This window comes from Squalius cephalus, assembly GCF_949319135.1.
Source record: "Squalius cephalus genome assembly, chromosome: 1".
NCBI classification, from domain to species: domain Eukaryota; kingdom Metazoa; phylum Chordata; class Actinopteri; order Cypriniformes; family Leuciscidae; genus Squalius; species Squalius cephalus.
The window spans coordinates 25,948,451-25,967,985 of record NC_137122.1 but is presented as its reverse complement, the minus strand read 5'-3'; the positions used below and the strand labels follow the sequence as shown (position 1 = coordinate 25,967,985).

The 19,535-nt window shown below is 37.0% G+C and overlaps 2 protein-coding genes across 2 annotated transcripts in view; one reads left to right on the top strand and one right to left on the bottom strand.

The window, feature by feature from the left end:
- The first annotated feature begins 5,188 nt into the window (after positions 1–5,188).
- Positions 5,189–17,965, top strand: LOC307157799 (T-cell ecto-ADP-ribosyltransferase 2-like). The gene is made up of 4 exons (XM_079869755.1): positions 5,189–5,214; positions 5,633–5,737; positions 5,971–6,558; positions 17,559–17,965. The coding sequence occupies exons 2-4, from the start codon at positions 5,687–5,689 to the stop codon at positions 17,733–17,735; spliced, it is 816 nt and encodes a 271-aa protein (XP_079725881.1). The 5' UTR covers positions 5,189–5,214; positions 5,633–5,686; the 3' UTR covers positions 17,736–17,965.
- Positions 8,672–19,535, bottom strand: part of LOC307157693 (uncharacterized protein) — a 29,724-nt gene continuing 18,860 nt past the window's right edge. The window contains exons 3-4 of the transcript XR_013821056.1: positions 16,526–16,603; positions 8,672–9,394 (exon numbers count right to left, since the gene is read on the bottom strand). The gene's annotated coding sequence lies outside the window, so the exon portion shown is untranslated. The remainder of the gene's footprint in view (positions 9,395–16,525; positions 16,604–19,535) is intronic.

The following is a 19,535-nucleotide window of genomic DNA, read 5'->3' as shown; positions in this document are numbered from 1 at the left end:
TGTGCTGAATCTGGTCAAATGTAATACTATGAGCTGTTTTCTATGCATTTTATATAAGGTTTGACAATTTTGCGACCCAAATTTTGAAACATCCAAAACCGTATAGAACCCAGTTTTTCCCCTAGCCATATGCATTACATAAACATAAAAAAATGAAAAAGTCCTTTGTAATTGCAATACAGCACTGAGTGCACTTGTTCAGTTTAGTCACAGCACCACCTACTGGTCAAAATGTGTCTTGATATGTCATAATACCCTGTAGTGGCTTTCCTATAAGCCAGGGTAGTGAGATGTTCTTCACACATAGTTTAAAATAGACAATGACAGCAATATCCGGCGATGGTTATTAAGTTGATGACTAGAAGTGATTTAATTTTAAGTGAGTGGATGTTTAAAAGTGCTATCTTAACAGTCTTACTTTTTGTCCCCACAGCAATCTTAGTTTGACGTGTAATAGGCACCAGATTAGTTGGGTTTGCTGTACGGCTATTGAAGGCCTTAGACTTTCTATCTTGTAAAGATACAGGCACACTGGGTTCCCGCTTGTTCTGTAAACATTTGAGAAAGTTACTGTTATCATAGCGGGGACCCGACACATATCACTGAGAGCTGGTATCAGTTGTTTTTGGTTCACCTCGAGCAGATGGGGGAGGTGTGGGCCCTGGCGTTGTGGCAGAGGCCGAAGAGCTCTCACAGGAGGGGGAGGGTGTGCTGGGCCCGCAGGCTTTGGTGGTAGCGGTGCCTGTCGTTTTTTGGTTGATATCTGGGGGCTTGCAGCAAAAGAGTGGGATAGTTTGGTTCCAGCATAGCATACACCAGTTCTTCCATTTTCTGTGAGAAGCACAGAAGTGGAGATGCTGGAGAGACGGATAAAGTGTCTGGTGAGAGGGGCTGTTGTTCTGGTGTTATCAGAGGCTGTAATATGCTGTCCTGGCTGTTTTCCAGGAAGTCGTCCTTGGGTGCTGAATCTTGGAGCAGTGTGGGCAGGGCTCAGCTGAGATTGTGTCCGTGAGCAGAGGTTGTTGTGGCTGAGTGGTGTTATCATTGTCCTTGTGTGATATGTCAAGCGCATGTCCATTTTGCTGCTGAAGTGAAGTCCTGTGGTCATTCATACTGTGTCCAGGTGTGTGTGTGCCGTTCAGATTGAGTGGATTGGCACACACTGCAGAAGGATGATGGAGGGAGAAGTAGATATTGTCCTTTAGCACTCTTGAACCAAGTTTGTTTGGGTGATGGCCATCCCGATTAAATAGTTGTCTCTGACTCCAGAAAAGATTGAAATTGTCAATGAAGTTTACTCCTTTTATATTGCAGGTTATTTGCAGCCATGTATTTAGCCCAAGCAACCGTGAACACCTGTTTTTTCCTCTTGCTGGGAGTGGCCCACTGATGAATGTTTGAACTTTCAGTCTTTTAAGTGTTTCAAAAAGTTCATTGAAATCCTTCTTAAGGAGTTCTGACTGCTCTTTATGAATATCATTCTTCCCCACATGAATGATGAGTCGATTTGCAGTCTTATGTTTCATCAGAATGTTCTGAAGTTCCCTGTTTACATCAGAATTTGTTGCTTGTGGAAGGCAGCACGTTGTATCCCTGCTGCTAATGTTTCTGATTATGGAGTCCCCCCACTGTAAAACCCAACAAGTTAAGCTAACTCATTTCATTTGAGGAAACCGATTGCCTCAATTAAATTAAGTTTATAAAAACAATAGTTATGAGTACTCTGAACATTTTCACTAAAACAATAATATTTTTTAATACACAATAAAACTTTACACTGCATTTAAATACTTTATATAGCTGAAACTTCACTTTATTGAGTAAAAACAGTGAAATGACAAACTTTAAATGAACTCAGAGCACTTGCAGTTACTGTTAGCTCACAATGTCACACACAAAGTCAAATTCAATAAGTTAAGCTAACTTATTACATTTGAGGACACCAATTGCCTTAATTCACAGTAAAACCCAACAAGTTAAGCTAACTCATTTCATTTGAGGAAACTGATTGCCTCAATTCAATTAAGTTTATAAAAACAATAGTTATGAGTACTCTGAACTTATTTTAGTTGAGTTTACTAAAAGTAGATATACATTGCAGTCAAGAAATTAAGTGATTAATTAAGTGATTATTGAGCATTAGTGATTAACACCTGCTGTTAACGAGCAGAATCAATGGAGGAAAGAGAAACAAAAGAACTACAGCTGACTTCCAACCACAGCCTTAGATGAAATCAACTCAAGATAAAAGACGTTTAAATCTCTAAAGATCTCAGCAGAGAAGGATTAAACCACTACACAAACAGCATTGCCAGCTTCACTTATTACTAAACAGTTTGACTTTTGTCATGCGTCTACAGAAGTTATAATTGAGAATGAACAGAGGGTTAGATGATAATGATTTATTGAGTTTCATTTAAAGACACCATTATAGTGATCCGTGTTTGCTTTAGTTGGGCTCTTGACCCTTGACTTTATAACACCAGTTTTTCTTCTGGCTGCTGTAACTGAGTGTTTATAAAACACATTTGTTATAGCACATACACCAAAAGTGTATTACAGGGCTGTATTCTAAAGATATTTTTGTATCTTAAGAAAATTCAATAAACATAATTTGTATTATGCTAGTACCCAGCATGCATTGCAGCATGAATCATTTTTTTATTGTCACTGTACACAGCAAAATCCCCAGTGTTAAATTAACACTGCTCAGAGTTTATATGAGTCCACACTCAGAGTGTTATAATTAACACTGAAGCAGTGTTAAAGTTAATGAGATAATTAAGTGATTAATTGATTAATTGAGTGATGATTGAGCATTATTGAAGTCATATGATGTTAATAAGCAGAATCACTGAAGGAGAAAATATTTTTTTTAAATGGTCACCATTATGGTGATGGGTGTTTAGTTTAGTTGGACTCTTGACCCTTACTTTATTAACTTTAGATTTTGTTTGGCTGCTGTAATTCGATTATAACAGCCAGATCAACAAAGAGAAAAGGTGATATGATGGTGTTGGTTATGTTTTAATATAATCATTATTTCACAATCATTTAACCTGAATCACTGAACTCATATAGAATTTTGAATTATATATACTTTATTAATTATAGCAGCACTGTCCTTGAAAAGCATAATATTTTTAACTTTTACAATGTAATCCAAATAATTTCCTAAAAGTTGTTCACATGCTTTTTTTTTTTTTTTTTTTTTTTTTTTTAGACACAGACATCAAGAATCAGCCTGTGCATCTCAACAATGGTGACAATAATAAAGCATGTTGCAGTGCATTCTGGGTACCACCAATCAAAACTTATTCATGGCTCCCATCATGCATTGCTGCATGAATAAATAATGAGCTTATGTTCAGAGTTGATCTGTTTGTCACCATTGTTGAGATTCATACGCTAATTCCTGATGTCTGTGTGTGCCTGAAAAGATCATTTTTTAAGATTTTTTTTTTTTCGTAATTGATTTGATCATTTGGTTTTCATTGAAAAGGCTAAAAATGGCATGCTCGACAAGGACAGTGCTGCTATAATCCATTAGGGAAACTTAACTCAGAAACTTTACCCTCAATGAGTTCAGTGATTCAGGCCAACTACTGATTATGTTAAAACACAACCAACACCATCATATCACCTTTTTTCTTTGTTCATCTGGCTGTAATAACTGAATTACAGCAGCCAAACAAAATCTAAAGTTAATAAAGTAAGGGTCAAGAGTCCAACTAAACTAAACACCCATCACCATAATGGTGACCATTTAAAAAAAATATTTTCTCCCTCAGTGATTCTGCTTATTAACATCATATGACTTCAATAATGCTCAATCATCACTCAATTAATCAATTAATCACTTAATTATCTCATTAACTTTAACACTGCTTCAGTGTTAATTATAACACTCTGAGTGTGGACTCATATAAACTCTGAGCAGTGTTCATTTAACACTGGGGATTTTGCTGTGTAGCTGTGAAACTTTTTTTTTTTTTTAAAACAAATGTCAGTGAAATTATGTGTTGAATCTGGTCAAATGTAATACTATGAGCTGTTTTCTATGCATTTTATATAAGGTTTGACAATTTTGCAACCCAAAATTTGAAACAACCAAAACAGTTTAGAACCCAGTTTTTCCCCTAGCCATATACATTACATAAGCATAAAAAATGAAAAAGGCCTTTGTAATTGCAATACAGCCCTGAGTGCACTTGTACAGTTTGGTCACAGCACCACCTACTGGTCAAAATGTGTCCTGATATGTCATAATACCCTGTGATATCAGTTTCAAAATGCTTCGTTGTCCAACGATAGATCCTATTCAAAACAAAAAGAGCTATGAGACTGTTCATTTACATCTCATTTAGTGTTGTGATGTGAACTGAACCCATGATTGATGTGTTGTGTCTCTTCCAGCGGAAATCTGGAGAAAAAGATTCACATTTCCATGATCAGAATCTGGTCATCATGATGTCAAACCTGTTTGCTGCCGGTAATGACACGACCGGCACAACTCTCAAAAAAACTTTAAAAAAGAAGCGACCTGAACTGTGAAGTCCATAAACAATGAAGTTTAGACATCTTCTAGGCAAATATATGGATAATTGGCCATCAGCATCAAAGTGAACACAGTGCCAGAGTAAAGCTCTCTCTGATCTCCTCTTGTCTTGACATCAGTGACCATAAATGTGTCGGAATCAGCAGCTCTTTCGCACAAGAAAGCATTGAATATTTTTTCACATCACCTTCACAAATAGATTACAAAAATTCTAAATTCCTAAATTCCTTACTCTAAATCAAGAAAAGTTTATGCAAATTAACCTCTTTGTTTAGAGTACCCTTTTCTTATTCATCATTTGAATCACAATAATTTAATTTATATTTATTTTGTTTGTTTAAAGTTACTGCATCCATAACTTTCACAGAGTCAGAACTGCTCGAAGTGATAAGGAGTGTCAAGCTTTATTTGCACGTCTGCAGGAACTCGGTTTGTCCAGTGTGAAACCACACAGACTTCACATGTGCAGCATCATGATGAGCTCAACATCACGACCCTACTTCAACTGTTATATCCCACAACACACACATTATCAGTGATATAAAAAAGCCACCTTCCTCATCTCTTTCAAACGTCGTTGTCGTCTGGCTGTGAGCGACTGACTTTTCTGATCTTCTCCTCTCATCATTGAGCTAAACAGACAAGAATATTCTCAGGTAAATTTGGAAGTAAAGTAAAAGGTCAATATATTGATATACAGGGTGGGCCATTTATATGGATACACCGTAATAACATGGGAATGGTTGGTGATATTAAAGTCCTGTTTGTGGACTTCTAAATGGCCACCATGGTCACCACCCATCTTGAGGAGTTTGCCCCCTCACATATACTAATGTGCCACAAACAGGACTTTAATATCACCAACCATTCCCATGTTATTACGGTGTATCCATATAAATGGCCCACCCTGTAGATCACAGGTTTAATTGCATATTTGACGTTTTTTTCAATCCGACAGAAAATAAAAAATAAAAAATGTAAACTGTGTTTTGTTAGAAGTTGGTGAACAGTTTAACATAAGTACTGCTATTGCAGTGATAGATTTAATATATGTGAGATGTTGTTGTGTTTCAGCATCAGTTCTTCACTAGATCTACTAGATCATCAGAGGGATTTGACTGAATCAAGATGCTGCTGATCCTTGAAGCTCTTCTTCTCATTTTAGCTGCTCTAGGACAGGTAAGCTTGTTGTCATTTATGCATTTGGCAGACACTTTTATCCATACCGACTTACATTGCATTTCAAGGTGCACATTTACATTTTTATCAGTTCTTGCTTTCCCTGAGAATCGAACCCATGACCTTAGCGTTGCAAGCAGCAACGCTCTACTGTATGAGCTACAGGACAGCTGGTAAGAATATTACAGACATGAATACTGATGATGTGATCATTATGATTCCTGTTTCTGCAGGATCACAGAGCTGCTGCTGCTGTTGTTGAAGGAAAGATATATCCATTGGATATGGCACCGAATTCTGTTGATGACCAATATGACGGTTGTAGAAAGAACATGACAAACCTGGTGATGACAAAATATCTGAACGAGGAAATCAATAAGTCTCCTGAATTTAGTGATACTTGGCACGACGGTGAAAAGAAAGCCAAGAAACCACAGGATCATTTGGAACAGATTCATTCAGTCGCCATTTATGTGTACACTAACAACAATTCGAAAGTATATCGTGATTTCAATAATGCTGTCCGTAGTGAGAAACAAAATTACACAGACAAGACATTCAAATGGTATTCACTTCACTTTCTGGTAACAGATGCAATACAGATTCTGAACAAAACACAAAGCAAATGCTATACAACTTATCGCGGCACTACAGTTGAGTTTGAGAAGAATGAAACGAAAGAGGTTCGTTTCGGCTCATTTACATCCTCCTCTCTTGAGCGTAAGGTAGCAAATGATTTTGGACCAAAATCTTGTTTTGAAATCTACACTTGTGAAGGCGCTGATGTGATCAAATACTCCAAGTATCCTGACCAGCAAGAGGTGCTGATTCCTCCATATGAGAAGTTTAAAGTCACTGATGTCAAGACAAAAGGTCAGGAAGGTGCCTGGTGTGACACTGTGTTCAAGTTGAAAAGCTCTGGGAAAATAAGTTACCTGAACTGTGGTGTTGATGCAAAACTGGTACAGGACAGGGCCAAACTTTAAATCTTCACTCATTGTGTCTCTTCACATCAGACGCTGCTTTCATTTTAATGTTTGATGGCTTCATTAATTCCGAATTATAATCGTCTTTACAAGTTTTAAATCAATCAACAAAGAATTCCTGTGCTTTGTTAACTTTTGATCTAGTTTCTGTTTTCACATATAACTCTGTGTGTTGTCCCAGCTAGAAATGTTTTGTTCTAAAAACGTTCTGAGAACATTACCATGAAGTTCTAATAATGTTTTCAGCGGGTAGTTTTATTTTGGTTCAACTCAAGTGATAAAAGTTAATGAGATAATTAAGTGATGAACTGAGTAATGATTGATCATTATTGAAGACACCTGATGTTAACAAGCAGAATCACTGAAGGAGAAATTTTTTAAGTCACCATTATGGTGATTAGTTTTTGTTTCAGTTGGGCTCTTGACCCTTACGTTTTTACTTAAGATTTTGTTTGGCTGTTGTAAGGACACTCTTAGATGTTGTTGGTTATGTTCTGACCTAATCGTCATTTGACCTGAATCACAAAACTAATTTAGAGTCTAATCTCTGACTGATTTAAATTGTTGATTACAGCATAACTGTGATTCTAAAAAATGAGATACAGAATTTTCAATATAATCCAAAGTATTTCTTAAAAGTTGTTTTGATTAAAAAAAAATTGTTTAGAAAATCTAAAATTAATAGTTTAAGGGGCAAGAGCCCAACTAAAGCAAACACTGATCACCATAATAGTAACTTAAAATTAGATTTTCTCCTTCAGTGAGTCTGCTTGTTAACATCAGGTGTCTTCAATAATACTTAATCATCACACAATTAATAACTTAATTATCTCATTAATTTTAACACTCTTCAGTGTTCATTTAACACTCATATTTTAACACTTTAACCCTTTGATTGTGGAGTCAAATAAACTCCCAGGAGAGTTAATTTAACACGGGAGTTTTTGCTGTGTAGGATAACATTCTCTAAAAACATCCTCAAAATGTTACAGTTAAAACGTTATATCTTAGTTTACATTTTACCTTATAGAAACATTATTTGGAATGAGAAAACATCCTTAAAAAATTCTTTGAACATTACTTTCAAATGTTTTCTTTAAAACATTAACCAAACTTGTAGGGAATGTTAGCCAACGTTCTGAGAACGTTCCCTGCCAGCTGGGATGCTAGAGGAAAGTGAATAGGCAAAAGCTTATAGGCAACATTTCAATTACATGTTAATGAAAATGTACCAGCTGACAGGGTTCCCTGTGTATATTTTTTTTTCCTTGAGAAAAATTAACATGTACTGTACCTGATATATATTGAAATAAATTGATATTAAAATGAAACTGAATCATGAATCAAAATCAAATCCTGAAATTTGTGTCAATGCCCAGCCCTGATAAAAACACATTAGGCCTATCAGTCATTGTACCATGTAAACATTGTAATGTGTTGTCAGGAAACCTATAATGAAATTCTGTTCAGTTACCAAATCTTTTGACAAACACAATATAGTTCTTGTGATGCAAGGTTTTGTGTTATGTTCTTCAAAAAACTCACTCACTCACCGCCCGCAGGAATAATTATTAAGTTGGCAGCCCTGGTATTTGTTTTGGTTGAACTTCTTAGTAAAACTTAGAGAATTTAAAAGCTGAGAATTTGTTTCATATTAAAGGTAACTTGCTCTGTCTTGTCTGTCGGCGGCTTGTCAATGTCCTTTTTGCTCCACAATGTTTTTTCACTGTGTGATCAAATGGGTTTGGGGTGAGAACAGTGTCAGTCTCAAGCTGAATTTGTGAGAGCTGGCAGACCTGCTTTCCTCAAGCTTACAGTTTTTACTGTGTGTGTGTGTGTGTGTGTGTGTGTGTGTGTGTGTGTGTGTGTGTGTGTGTGTGTGTGTTTCCAAATAAAAGTAAAAGAAGAGAGGTACTTCAAAAAATGTCAATCTCAGAGGGTTAAACTTAATATTATATGAGCTGATTAATTTTATGTTCACTTAAACTGCCTAAAAACTGTGTACAACCCTGAATTTGTTAGCATCAAAATTAAATTGACAAAATTCATAATTTGTCAAAAAAGCAGGTTGTAAACTGAGCCTAAATAACCATTTCTGCAGAATTATATATGACACACTGTACATAATTTAGTTGTCCTTTGGTTACAGCACCACCCACTGGTCAAAGTGTATGCATCATATTTAGCGAAACATTGTTAGAACATAATTTTGTTAGTTGGGGTTGCATCTTTAACTTTCACAGAGTCAGAACTACTCAAAGTACAACTGATATGGAGTAAAACACTTAGATGTGTAAAGCTTTTTGTTGTTGTTGTTGTTGTTGTTGTTGTTGTTGTTTTTACTTTATGGCCAGGAACTCAGTTTGTCCAGTGAGAAACCATAGACCTTCACAAGTTCTCCATTATGATGAGCTCAACAGTTCAGTTCACATCAATATCACACTTGAGCTGTTATACCTCAGAAAACACACACACACACACACACACACACACACACACACACACACACACACACACACACACACACACACACACACACACACACACACACACACACACATTATAGTGATACAAAAAGCAACCTCAACCTCCTCATCTGAAGAGTTGTTGTCATCTGGCTGTAAACAAATGTCTATTCTGATCGTCTTCTCTCGTAGTTGCTCCTGATCTCCTGAAAACATAAAAAAAAAAAAGACAATATAGGAGGTGAAGTACAAGGTGAATCTTATTGTGCAATACTATGCACATTGCTACTCTCTCTGTTTGTTTGTTTTTTACAACAGATGCCCTTCCTGACACACATTTACACTCATATCCAGTGCACCCAACCTGAATCACTGTAAAAAAGAATACATTGATTTTATTGATATCTAATTAATAAAAATGAGGCAACAGATTACAAGCAATATTATTAATTAAATTTAACAAATTAGAATTGAGTAATAATTAATCAAATGAATTCCTTAAAAGGTAACCATTTAAAATGAGTAAAATTAACAAAATATCTTTTATTGCCAACATTGAAGACACCTGGTGTTAACAAGCAGAATCACTGAAGGAGAAAACCATAATTAAAGTCACCATTGTGGAGATCAGTGTGTGTTTTAGTTGGGCTCTTGACCTTAAATTATTAACTTTAAGTTTTGTTTGGCTGTTGATCTGAGTTATAACAGCCAGATGAACAAACAGAAAAGGTGTTCTGATGGTGTTGGTTGTGTTTTAACATAATCATTAATTCACAATCATTTGACCTGAATCACTGAACCTCATATAGAGTCCAATTTATGAGTTAGGTTTACTTTATTAATTATAGCAGCACTGGCCTTGTATGGCATAATATTTTTTAACTTTTACAATGTAAGGCAAATAATTTCTAAAAAGTTTCTCTTACATAAAAAGGAGACATACAGACATCAATAATCAGCCTGTGATTCTCAACAATGGTGACAATAATAAAGCATGTTGCAGTGCATTCTGGGTTCCACCAATCAAAACTCATTCATGGCTCCCATCATGCATTGCTGCATGAATAAATAATGAGCTTATGTTCAGAGGTGATCTGTTTGTCACCATTGCTGAGATTCATAAGCAAAATCTTGATGTGTGTTTGTGCCTAAAAAAAAAAAAATAATTATTTTTTATTATTGATTTGATCATTTGGATTTCATTGAAAAGGCTAAAAATATTATACTGCTGTAGTTAATAAAATTAACTTAACTCATAAATTGGACTCTATATGAGGTTCAGTGATTCAGGTCTAATGATTGTGAAATAATGATTATGTTAAATCACAACCAACACCATCAGATCACCTTTTCTCTTTGTTCATCTGGCTGTTATAACTCATGTACAGCAACCAAACAAAACTTAAAGTTAATAATTTAAGGTCAAGAGCCCAACTAAAACACACACTGATCTCCACAATGGTGACTTTAATTATGGTTTTCTCCTTCAGTGATTCTGCTTGTTAACACCAGGTGTCTTCAATGTTGGCAATAAAAGATATTTTGTAAATTTTACTCATTTTAAATGGTTAACTTTTAAGGAATTCATTTGACTAATTATTACTCAATTCTAATTTGTTAAATTTAATTAATAATATTGCTTGTAATCTGTTGCCTCATTTTTATTAATTAGATATTAATAAAATCAATGTATTCTTTTTTACAGTGTTAGTCGACAGTGCTACCCACTGAGTCACCATGCCGCCCCACATTGCTACTGGAGTAATTTATTTAGTATTTATGATATGCTGTTCTGTTTCTAGTTGTCTTTCATCATCTGTTCTTCACTAGATCTTGAGCATCTGAGGGATTTCACTGAATCAAGTTAACAGAGTTTGTTTAACTGTAACTTTCATTGAGTCAGAACTGCTGACTCATAATTTCTGACTGCTGGTTTATACTTTCATGTAATACATTCAAATTCAATTTAATTTCTTTCTTTTTTTTCATGATAACATACACTAATACAGGCTGGCAATTTACTAATTTGAATATATGAATATATGAATATTTTTGAATATATACTTGTTATTGTCTCATTACACAAACTTTCATTGTTGACTGATAGACTGTATTGATAGACAGGGATAATTTGTTCTGTGTTCTGTTCTGTTCTGTGTTTTGTTTGTTTCTGAAACCACAAATACACCAGGGCTTCAGAGGTGTTGCATTTTAAGATGAGCTAAACACTTTCATACAGCTATGCCCACATTGTGACGTCCCAGATCCGGCCTACATCTGGCACTCGTGAAAAGATGATCTGGCCCACATGCAGTGTGGAATTATGGCCCTTGGGTGGCTCACTCCTGTTTGGCAGATCTGGGCCACAAGCAGGCCATAGCAATGCCACATGTCAGCCAAGAGCAAAGAAATAAACCAGAACTGGACCTTATCGGAGCCACAAAACCTGTGTATATTAAATATGGAGTCATCTCAGCCTTAATAAGCCTGTTAACAAGCAGAATCACTGAAGGAAAGAAGAGAACAGAAAAAGAGACGAGCAGAAACACAAGAACTACAACTGACTTCAGCCACAGCCTCAGATGAGATCAACTGAAGAGAAAAGAAGACATTAAATGTCTGAAGATCTCAGCAGAGGAGGATTAAACAACTCCACAAACAGCATTACCAGCTTCACTTATACAGACAGAAACCCTCTGTTTCTGTCTGTTCCTTGTCTTGTAATGTTTAGAGTTCTATGCGATATGTGGTTGTACGTTTTCATGATAATCCTTGGATTAAAGTCTTCTTTATCGTCTCCGTTGTCTGGGACTTGATTACAGCCACCTATCCGTGACACATAGAGTCAGAACAGCTCAAAATACAACTTAGGCGTGTAACGCTTTTTTTAGCCTTTGTCCAGTGTGAAACCACACAAAGACCTTCACAAGTTCTCCATTATGATGAGCTCAGCAGTTTAGTTGAGCCAAACACATCAAGATCACACTTTAGCTGTTAGAAATGAATTTATATAGCGCCTTTTACTATACAGATTGTTTCAAAGCAACTTTACAGTGATAACAGGAAAATAATGCAACAAAGTTTTTTTTTCAAAATCTACAATTCAAAAATTGGACAATAGAAATTGACAAAACTTTGCCTGGTCTGATGAGTCTTCAATGACATTCAGATGGTAAGGTCAGAATTTGGCATAAACAACATGAAAGCATGAATCCATCCTGCCTTGTATCAGTGGTTTGGACTGTTAGTGGTGGTGTAATGGTGTAGAGGTTATTTTCTTGCCACACTTTTGGCCCCTTAGTGCCAATAGAGCATTGTTTAAACACCACAGCCTACCTGAGTATTGTTGCTGACCATGTCCATCTCTTGACGACCACAGTGCCCATCTTTGATGGCTACTTCCAGCACGATAATCACACATCACAAAGCTCAAATCACCTCAGACTGGTTTCTTGAACATGACCATGAGACCATGACAGGGTTGGAGCTGAACTCTGCAGGTCCCCAGGAGCAGGACTGAAGACCTCGGTTTCAAGTGTTTACATGGGTTTTGCAGGAAATTCATTTGCAGCTTATTCAACTTTTTAAATATTATTTGTGAGGCCTTTTTTATGAGAGACAGTGATGAAACCAGAATTTAACCCTCTATGGTACGCAATATGATATCAGTGAGGAAAAAATTGTTTGGTATGGTTTTCCTGCTTAAAAATGGACACTATAACAATATCAATAAACATTATCATATTTTTTTAAATTTATTTATTAATTAAAAGTTTGTTGCCTCAAGGCAACATTGTACCACAATGGACAAATTTAAACATTTGACATTTTCATGAAGAAAAAATGTATATATTTATTGAAAACATTAATTTCTTTAACTAAACACTTGAACAAACATATTTGTCAAGTTTTTAATGAATTACACATTTCATATTTAATAAAAAGTAACATTTATTATCCGACTGTTGCCCTCAGGCAACATTGTACCATCGTGGAACGCAATAACTACAAACCATCATATCATCAAGTTATCATATCAAAACATTACAATCGGTGTTGTTTCAAGGTTAAAACATTAAAGGAGTCATGACCTGCAATTTTCACTTTTCCACGAGAATCAATGTATGTTATGATTGCCTAACGATTATACACTGGCCGGGAAGCCGATATTTAAAAGTGAAGCGTTCGTTTACCCCAGGGTTCATAAACCAGCGCGCGTGCACGCGCACTCAAATACGAGATTTTGATTTCAGCCCCGACTTGACGTCATGACGGGGCAGGATATACCATATATGGACACCGCAGACCTGCCGCAGGAAGTGCGCCCTGGCGCCCCTCCTCCCCTCATATTCAGTCGAGAGAGAAGCAGAAACGTAGTGCACACTGAGTTGCTCTGTTGTTGACTGCCAGAATCAACATGTAAATGTGTTTTCTCTCCCAAGAACGGACCAAGCTGTCAGGGACCAGTGGATTAAATTCATTTTTAATGACGCGGTTCCTACAACCCTTCCCACTGGCTTAACGTTATGTGTCTGTGCTAACTAAACATTTTACGCCGGAATCCTTCACAAATTTGAGGCAATATCAGGCGAAGTTGGCATCGAAGCTCGGGAAAAAGGGGCCATTTTCAACAATCAGACACTTGCCTGCAATTGAAACAGTAAGAATGTGTTTTTATTGCTCTACTCTGTGTAACAAACAGCAGCCAACTGCTAATGCGGCTATTGTATGCTAGCGGGAGTATTAGCTTCGAGGTAAACATGGGGAATGGCTGCTAACGTTACTTTGCAAACAACAAATGACTGAGATCATCATGAATTCGGCTATTGTATATTGATTGCCTAACGCTTATATATGAGGCGCCGTCTAGTTTGTGTGTGTGTGTGTGTGTGTGTGCTCGCGTCTCATATGAGTATGTGCGTGGAGAGTTCATATACATGTATGTGTGACTACTTAGTATGTATGCAAGCGTGTTTCATATATGTGTGCGTGAATGAAGTTTGATTTAAGCCCTAAACGGCGCCTCATACTTATACACTGGCCGGGAAGCCGGTCGCGGCCAGGTCGGGTTCATTCATAATTTGCGCCATGATGTCATTCTGTAATGATATGCTAAAGCGTCACCTGCGTTGTCAACCCCCCTCCTTCCTGCCACCAATCAACGCGCCCCTCATTTGCATTATTAAAATGACTGTCCACGACAGCCAAAATATCGCATCAGATCTCGCGAGACAATAATGCCTTCAGAAATAAGGGTCTGAGGAGCTCTGTGTTTATTTTTTTTCCACTTTTCTTTTTTAGAAGGGCCTGAAAGACTATAATACAGCAGTAGGTATCCAAGGTAATACTAGGTCATGACTCCTTTAATAATCACCATAACCTTATCCTAATATGAACCTCATCCTAACTCTGCTGTCTCTCCGGTAGAGGAGCCAGGCCTCAACAACAGCAAGATCAAACATGTGGAAGACCTCCCTGGCCGACCTAATGACCAGTGTGGGGTCAGAGGGGGCCTGACCCCCCCCCCCAGGGGCCTGACAGGAGCCCCCCGATTATCCGAGACCCCCAGAAGTAGCGCCACCTTCATCCTCAGTTTGGCGCCACTCGCCCCTGTCCCACTAACCCACTATTTGTCCGATTGCCCACTATAGTGGCCAAATGTCCCGTCGACCCCCGCTGACCAATCACAAGCCATGCCCCCGTCTCACGGACCCACTATTTGTCCGATTACCCACAATAGTGGCCAAATATCTCCTCGACCCCTGCTGACCACTTACAAGCTACGCCCCCATCCCACGAACCAACTATTTGTCCGATTACCCACTATAGTGTCCAAATGTCCCGCTGACCCCCCTGACCGGTCCCAAGCCACGCCCCCGTCCCACGAACCAACTATTTGTCCGATTGCCCACTATAGTGGCCAAATGTCATGTTGACCCCCCTGACCGGTCCCAAGCCACGCCCCCGTCCCATGAACCCACTATTTGTCCGATTGCCACTATAGTGGCCAAATGTCCCTTTGACCCCCCTGACCAGTCCCAAGCCACGCCTCTGTCCCACGAACCAACTATTTGTCCGATTGCCCACTATAGTGGCCAAATGTCATGTTAACCCCCCTGACCGGTCCCTAGCCATGCCCCCGTCCCACAAACCCACTATTTGTCCGATTACCCACTATAGTGGCCAAATATCCCATTGACCCCCCTGACCGGTCCCAAGCCACGCCCCCGTCCCACGAACCAACTATTTTTCCGATTGCCCACTATAGTGGCCAAATGTCCCGTTGACCCCCCGACCGGTCCCAAGCCATGCCCCCGTCCCACGAACCCGCTATTTGTCCGATTACCCACTATAGTGGCCAAATAACCAGTCGGCCCCCGCTGACCACTCACAAGCCACGCCCTCGTCCCACGAACCCACTATTTGTCCGATTTCCCACAATAGTGGCCAAATGTCCCGTCGAACCATGCTGAGTTTTCAGTTTGCAAAAATGCAAATACATTTAGATAATTCAAACTTCTTTCCTTACAAATAAAATATACTTTCAAGTATTCAAACCTAGTATGCCTGGTATGGCCTTATGTGATTCCATTATGGTACAATGTTGCCTCGAGGCAACATGCAGTTTTATGTAATTTCCTATTAAATATTTGATGATATATAATGTAAAGTTTTTGAAAATACTTCTTTACTTACCAATGAAGGTGACTCAGATTTTTTGTAACTGATTATCTGGACAGAAATTAGTGAAAAATGCCCTTTTCAGTGGAGAAAATATGGAGCCATGTGACATGTGCACGTGTGCTGAAAGAGGGATCAAAATGGACCCCTGTGGGTCATGTGACCACTCTTATGCATTTTCAACGGTTAGTATTTGAGTTCCCCTCCCCTTAGAGAGCATTGACCAATTAAATTTTATTAAGCTTTTATTATAAAAAGCTAAAATAGACTATGTTGCCTGGAGGCAACACCGTACCATAGAGGGTTAAAGGGGAGATGAGTTGGAGGATGGAACCGGGAATTATTTCTTTTATATTTCTTTTTTTTTATTATTCAGAATGTCTTCCAACTCTAACTTTCATATAGTCAGAACTTCTCGAAGTACAACTTAGGCGTTAAAGTTTTTTAGCCTTTGTCCAGTGTGAAACCACATGTAGACCTTCACAAGTGTTGCGTTATGATGAGCTCAACAGTTTAGTTGAACTAAATGCATCAAGATCACACTTTAGCTGTTAAACACACGCACACACACACACACACACACACATACACACACACACACACACACACACACACACACACACACACACGGCAATATAAAAAGCAACTCCAACCACCTCATCTGTTTGAAGAGTCGTTGTCGTCTGGCTGTGAGTGACTGACTTTTCTGATCTTCTCCTCTAATCATTGAGTTCCTGAAAAAAAAAAAAAAAAAAAAAAAAACCTCAGAATTTAGCAAAACCAGGCAACAGTATTTTCAGGTAAGTTTGGGGGTAAAGTACAAGGTCAAGCTCATTGTACAAATATATTGCATATATCCCATTGAAGTGACATATATTCAGTATTTGTGAGCCGCTGTTGTGTTTCTGGTCGTCTTTCATCATCTGTTCTTCACTAGATCTACTAGATCATCTGAGGGATTTGACTGAATCAAGATGCTGCTGATCATTGAAGCTCTTCTTCTCATTTTAGCTGCTCTAGGACAGGTAAGCTTGTGTTCTAGTATGAATATTACAGACATGAATACTGATGATGTGATCATTATGATTCCTGTTTCTGCAGGATCACAGAGCTGCTGTTGAAGGAAAGATATCATTGGATATGGCACTGGATTCTGTTGATGACCAGTATAAGGGCTGTAGAGATGAAATGCTGAATCTGGTGAATACAAAACTTCTAAAGGAAGAACTCAATAACTTGAATATTTTTAAAACGGCTTGGGAAAAAGCGGAAAAGACTGTCAAGATCAAAAATAAAGGTTTGAATAAGACTCATGAAATCGCCATTTATGTGTACAGTGATGCTCTTGTATATAAGGACTTCAATAATGAAACTCGTCATGGTAAAAGCCAGTACACAGACAAGACATACAAATGGTATTCACTTTACTTTCTGTTAACAGATGCAATACAGATTCTGAACAATTCAAACAAACAAACAAACGAACAAAACAAATGCAATACAACTTATCGTGGCACTAAAGTTCAGTTTAAGTATGTTCCGAACAAAGAGATTCGATTCGGCTCATTTACATCCTTCTCTCTTAATAAAAAAATAGCACAACGTTTTGGAAATGTATCTTGTTTTGAAATCAACACTTGTAAATTTGCTAATGTGACAGAATATTCTAAGCATCCTGAGGAGAAAGAGGTGCTGATTCCTCCATATGAGAAGTTTAATGTCACTGCTGTCAAGACAAGAAGTGAGCAGAAAGATCTCTGGTGTGAAACTGTGTTTGTGCTGAATCACACTGAACCAAGAAGTGACCTGAACTGTACTCTATTCAAGAAACCATCCAAGACCAAAACAAAGTACTTTGTGCTTTGAATATAGATGCACATCAGTTTAGGACAATACATGATTATAAACATCTCTGTAGTGACACTGGGTTTACTTTGAAAGGCCCTGAAAAATAAGTTACCTGAACTGTGCAGTGGCATCCAACAATGGAAAAGAAGATGCTTTCTTTAATGTTGTACCACATTATTTTGTTGTGTTCACCAACCTACCAGTTAACCTGTAGATACTGAACATTGTTGTTACTGAACATTGATTGTTTTTTTGTTTTTTTTACTGAATCACAGCCTTTGTCTGATTGTACGATTAAGGTACTTCAGCAAATTATTATTAAGTTTTGTATTGTTATTATTCATATGTTCTTCTGTCAACTAAATAAATATTTCAAAGCATCTTATTTTTACTCATAATTCTCTTCGATAAACAAAACATTTTGTGATTGCATGTTACTGTGGGAACATAAATCAAAGTGACCAATTGGGAAGTTTTCCAACTGGAAAAACTAAGGAAAATGATGCTTCACAGCATTATCCTGTATTGATGAAAAACTTGTGATGGAGAATCTCTAAAACACTATACAAAAACATTTATTGATATTAATTTGTTATTGTATTGATTTATTATTATTTTCCTATTATTACTTGGCCATTTTGAAACACACTCCGAAGCACTGGTTCAAATGAAAAGATTTGTAAAGTTTTATAACATAAGACCCGTGTATTAGGCTACATGTTTATTTTTCCAAAATGTTACACTTATAGGCTATTGTTTTGTAATTCAAATATTGTATAAAACACCATATATTTGGTCAAATATATTTAATACAAAATATTAAAATACATACGCATGTTGTTTGAGAGTGTAGAGAGGTTTAACCCTCAAACATAAGCTTTTGCCTTTGGCTGATGACTGTCATTTCATGGATATCAGTTCACAGCACCTGAAATAAAGTTATTTTAAGTGACCCAATTCAGTGGCCTCAGACTGATTTTATATGCATCTCATTTCTTAATTGATATTTATATCTTTTTGCATCATATTACTGAACAATTTTAGTGCTTTCTATCTAACAAACTGTCAGCGATAGCATATTGACTGCTAAATGAACTTCTGAGTGCAATGCAGCTTGCAGGAATATATCAACTCACTTTTTTTAATGATTTCTTTATATATAAAAAATATGTAACTGTATGAAATAAAACTTTATTTATTTATTTGTTTGTTTTTCATCTATTTATTTGTTTGTGGTTTTGTTGTGTTTGGCTTTACTACCATGACGCTTTATGAAATGAGCAATAGCTGCTAAAACCTGTGAAATGACGAGTCTCTTCTTAAGTGTTCATCCCTTTACATTCAGTTTAAAATAATGTTGAAAACTTTGATTAATTTAATTAGTTTAACAAAATGTCCATTTGTTTAAATTATAGTCTTCTTATATGAACTTTAATTGTGTGGAAAAGCTTTCCTCAATTGAATAAACCCTTGTGCGTCAATTTAAAACAAAGAGCCTTATAGAGGTAAAAAAATGTCTGTGTCAAAAACTGTCATGAAAGTTTGAAGCTTGTGAGTACAGACTTAAGTCTGGTCTCATTTTAAAGAAGACCCTGGATAGAATATTGTTGAAGATATTTTTTTTATATATAAAAAAATGAAACAAAAAAGTTATAGAGGTTTAAGTTATGAATATAACTTATGAATATTATTTTACGTAAAATAGATATTTTATGAAACATGTTGACCTCTAAAGCTCCTAGAAAAAAATATTTTGTTTGGGCGCAATACCAGATTTTCCCCATTAGATGCCAGCAAAGCTCCACTGGTTCACACAGA

Excerpts from the sequence above, each read along its gene's own strand:
- LOC307157799 (XM_079869755.1), top strand. The coding sequence starts at position 5,687 with ATGCTGCTGATCCTTGAAGCTCTTCTTCTCATTTTAGCTGCTCTAGGA. Across the intron at positions 5,738-5,970 it reads TTTTAGCTGCTCTAGGACAG|GATCACAGAGCTGCTGCTGC; the intron begins GTAAGCTTGTTG and ends CTGTTTCTGCAG. Across the intron at positions 6,559-17,558 it reads AGTATCCTGACCAGCAAGAG|GTGCTGATTCCTCCATATGA; the intron begins GTGCTGATTCCT and ends GAGGAGAAAGAG.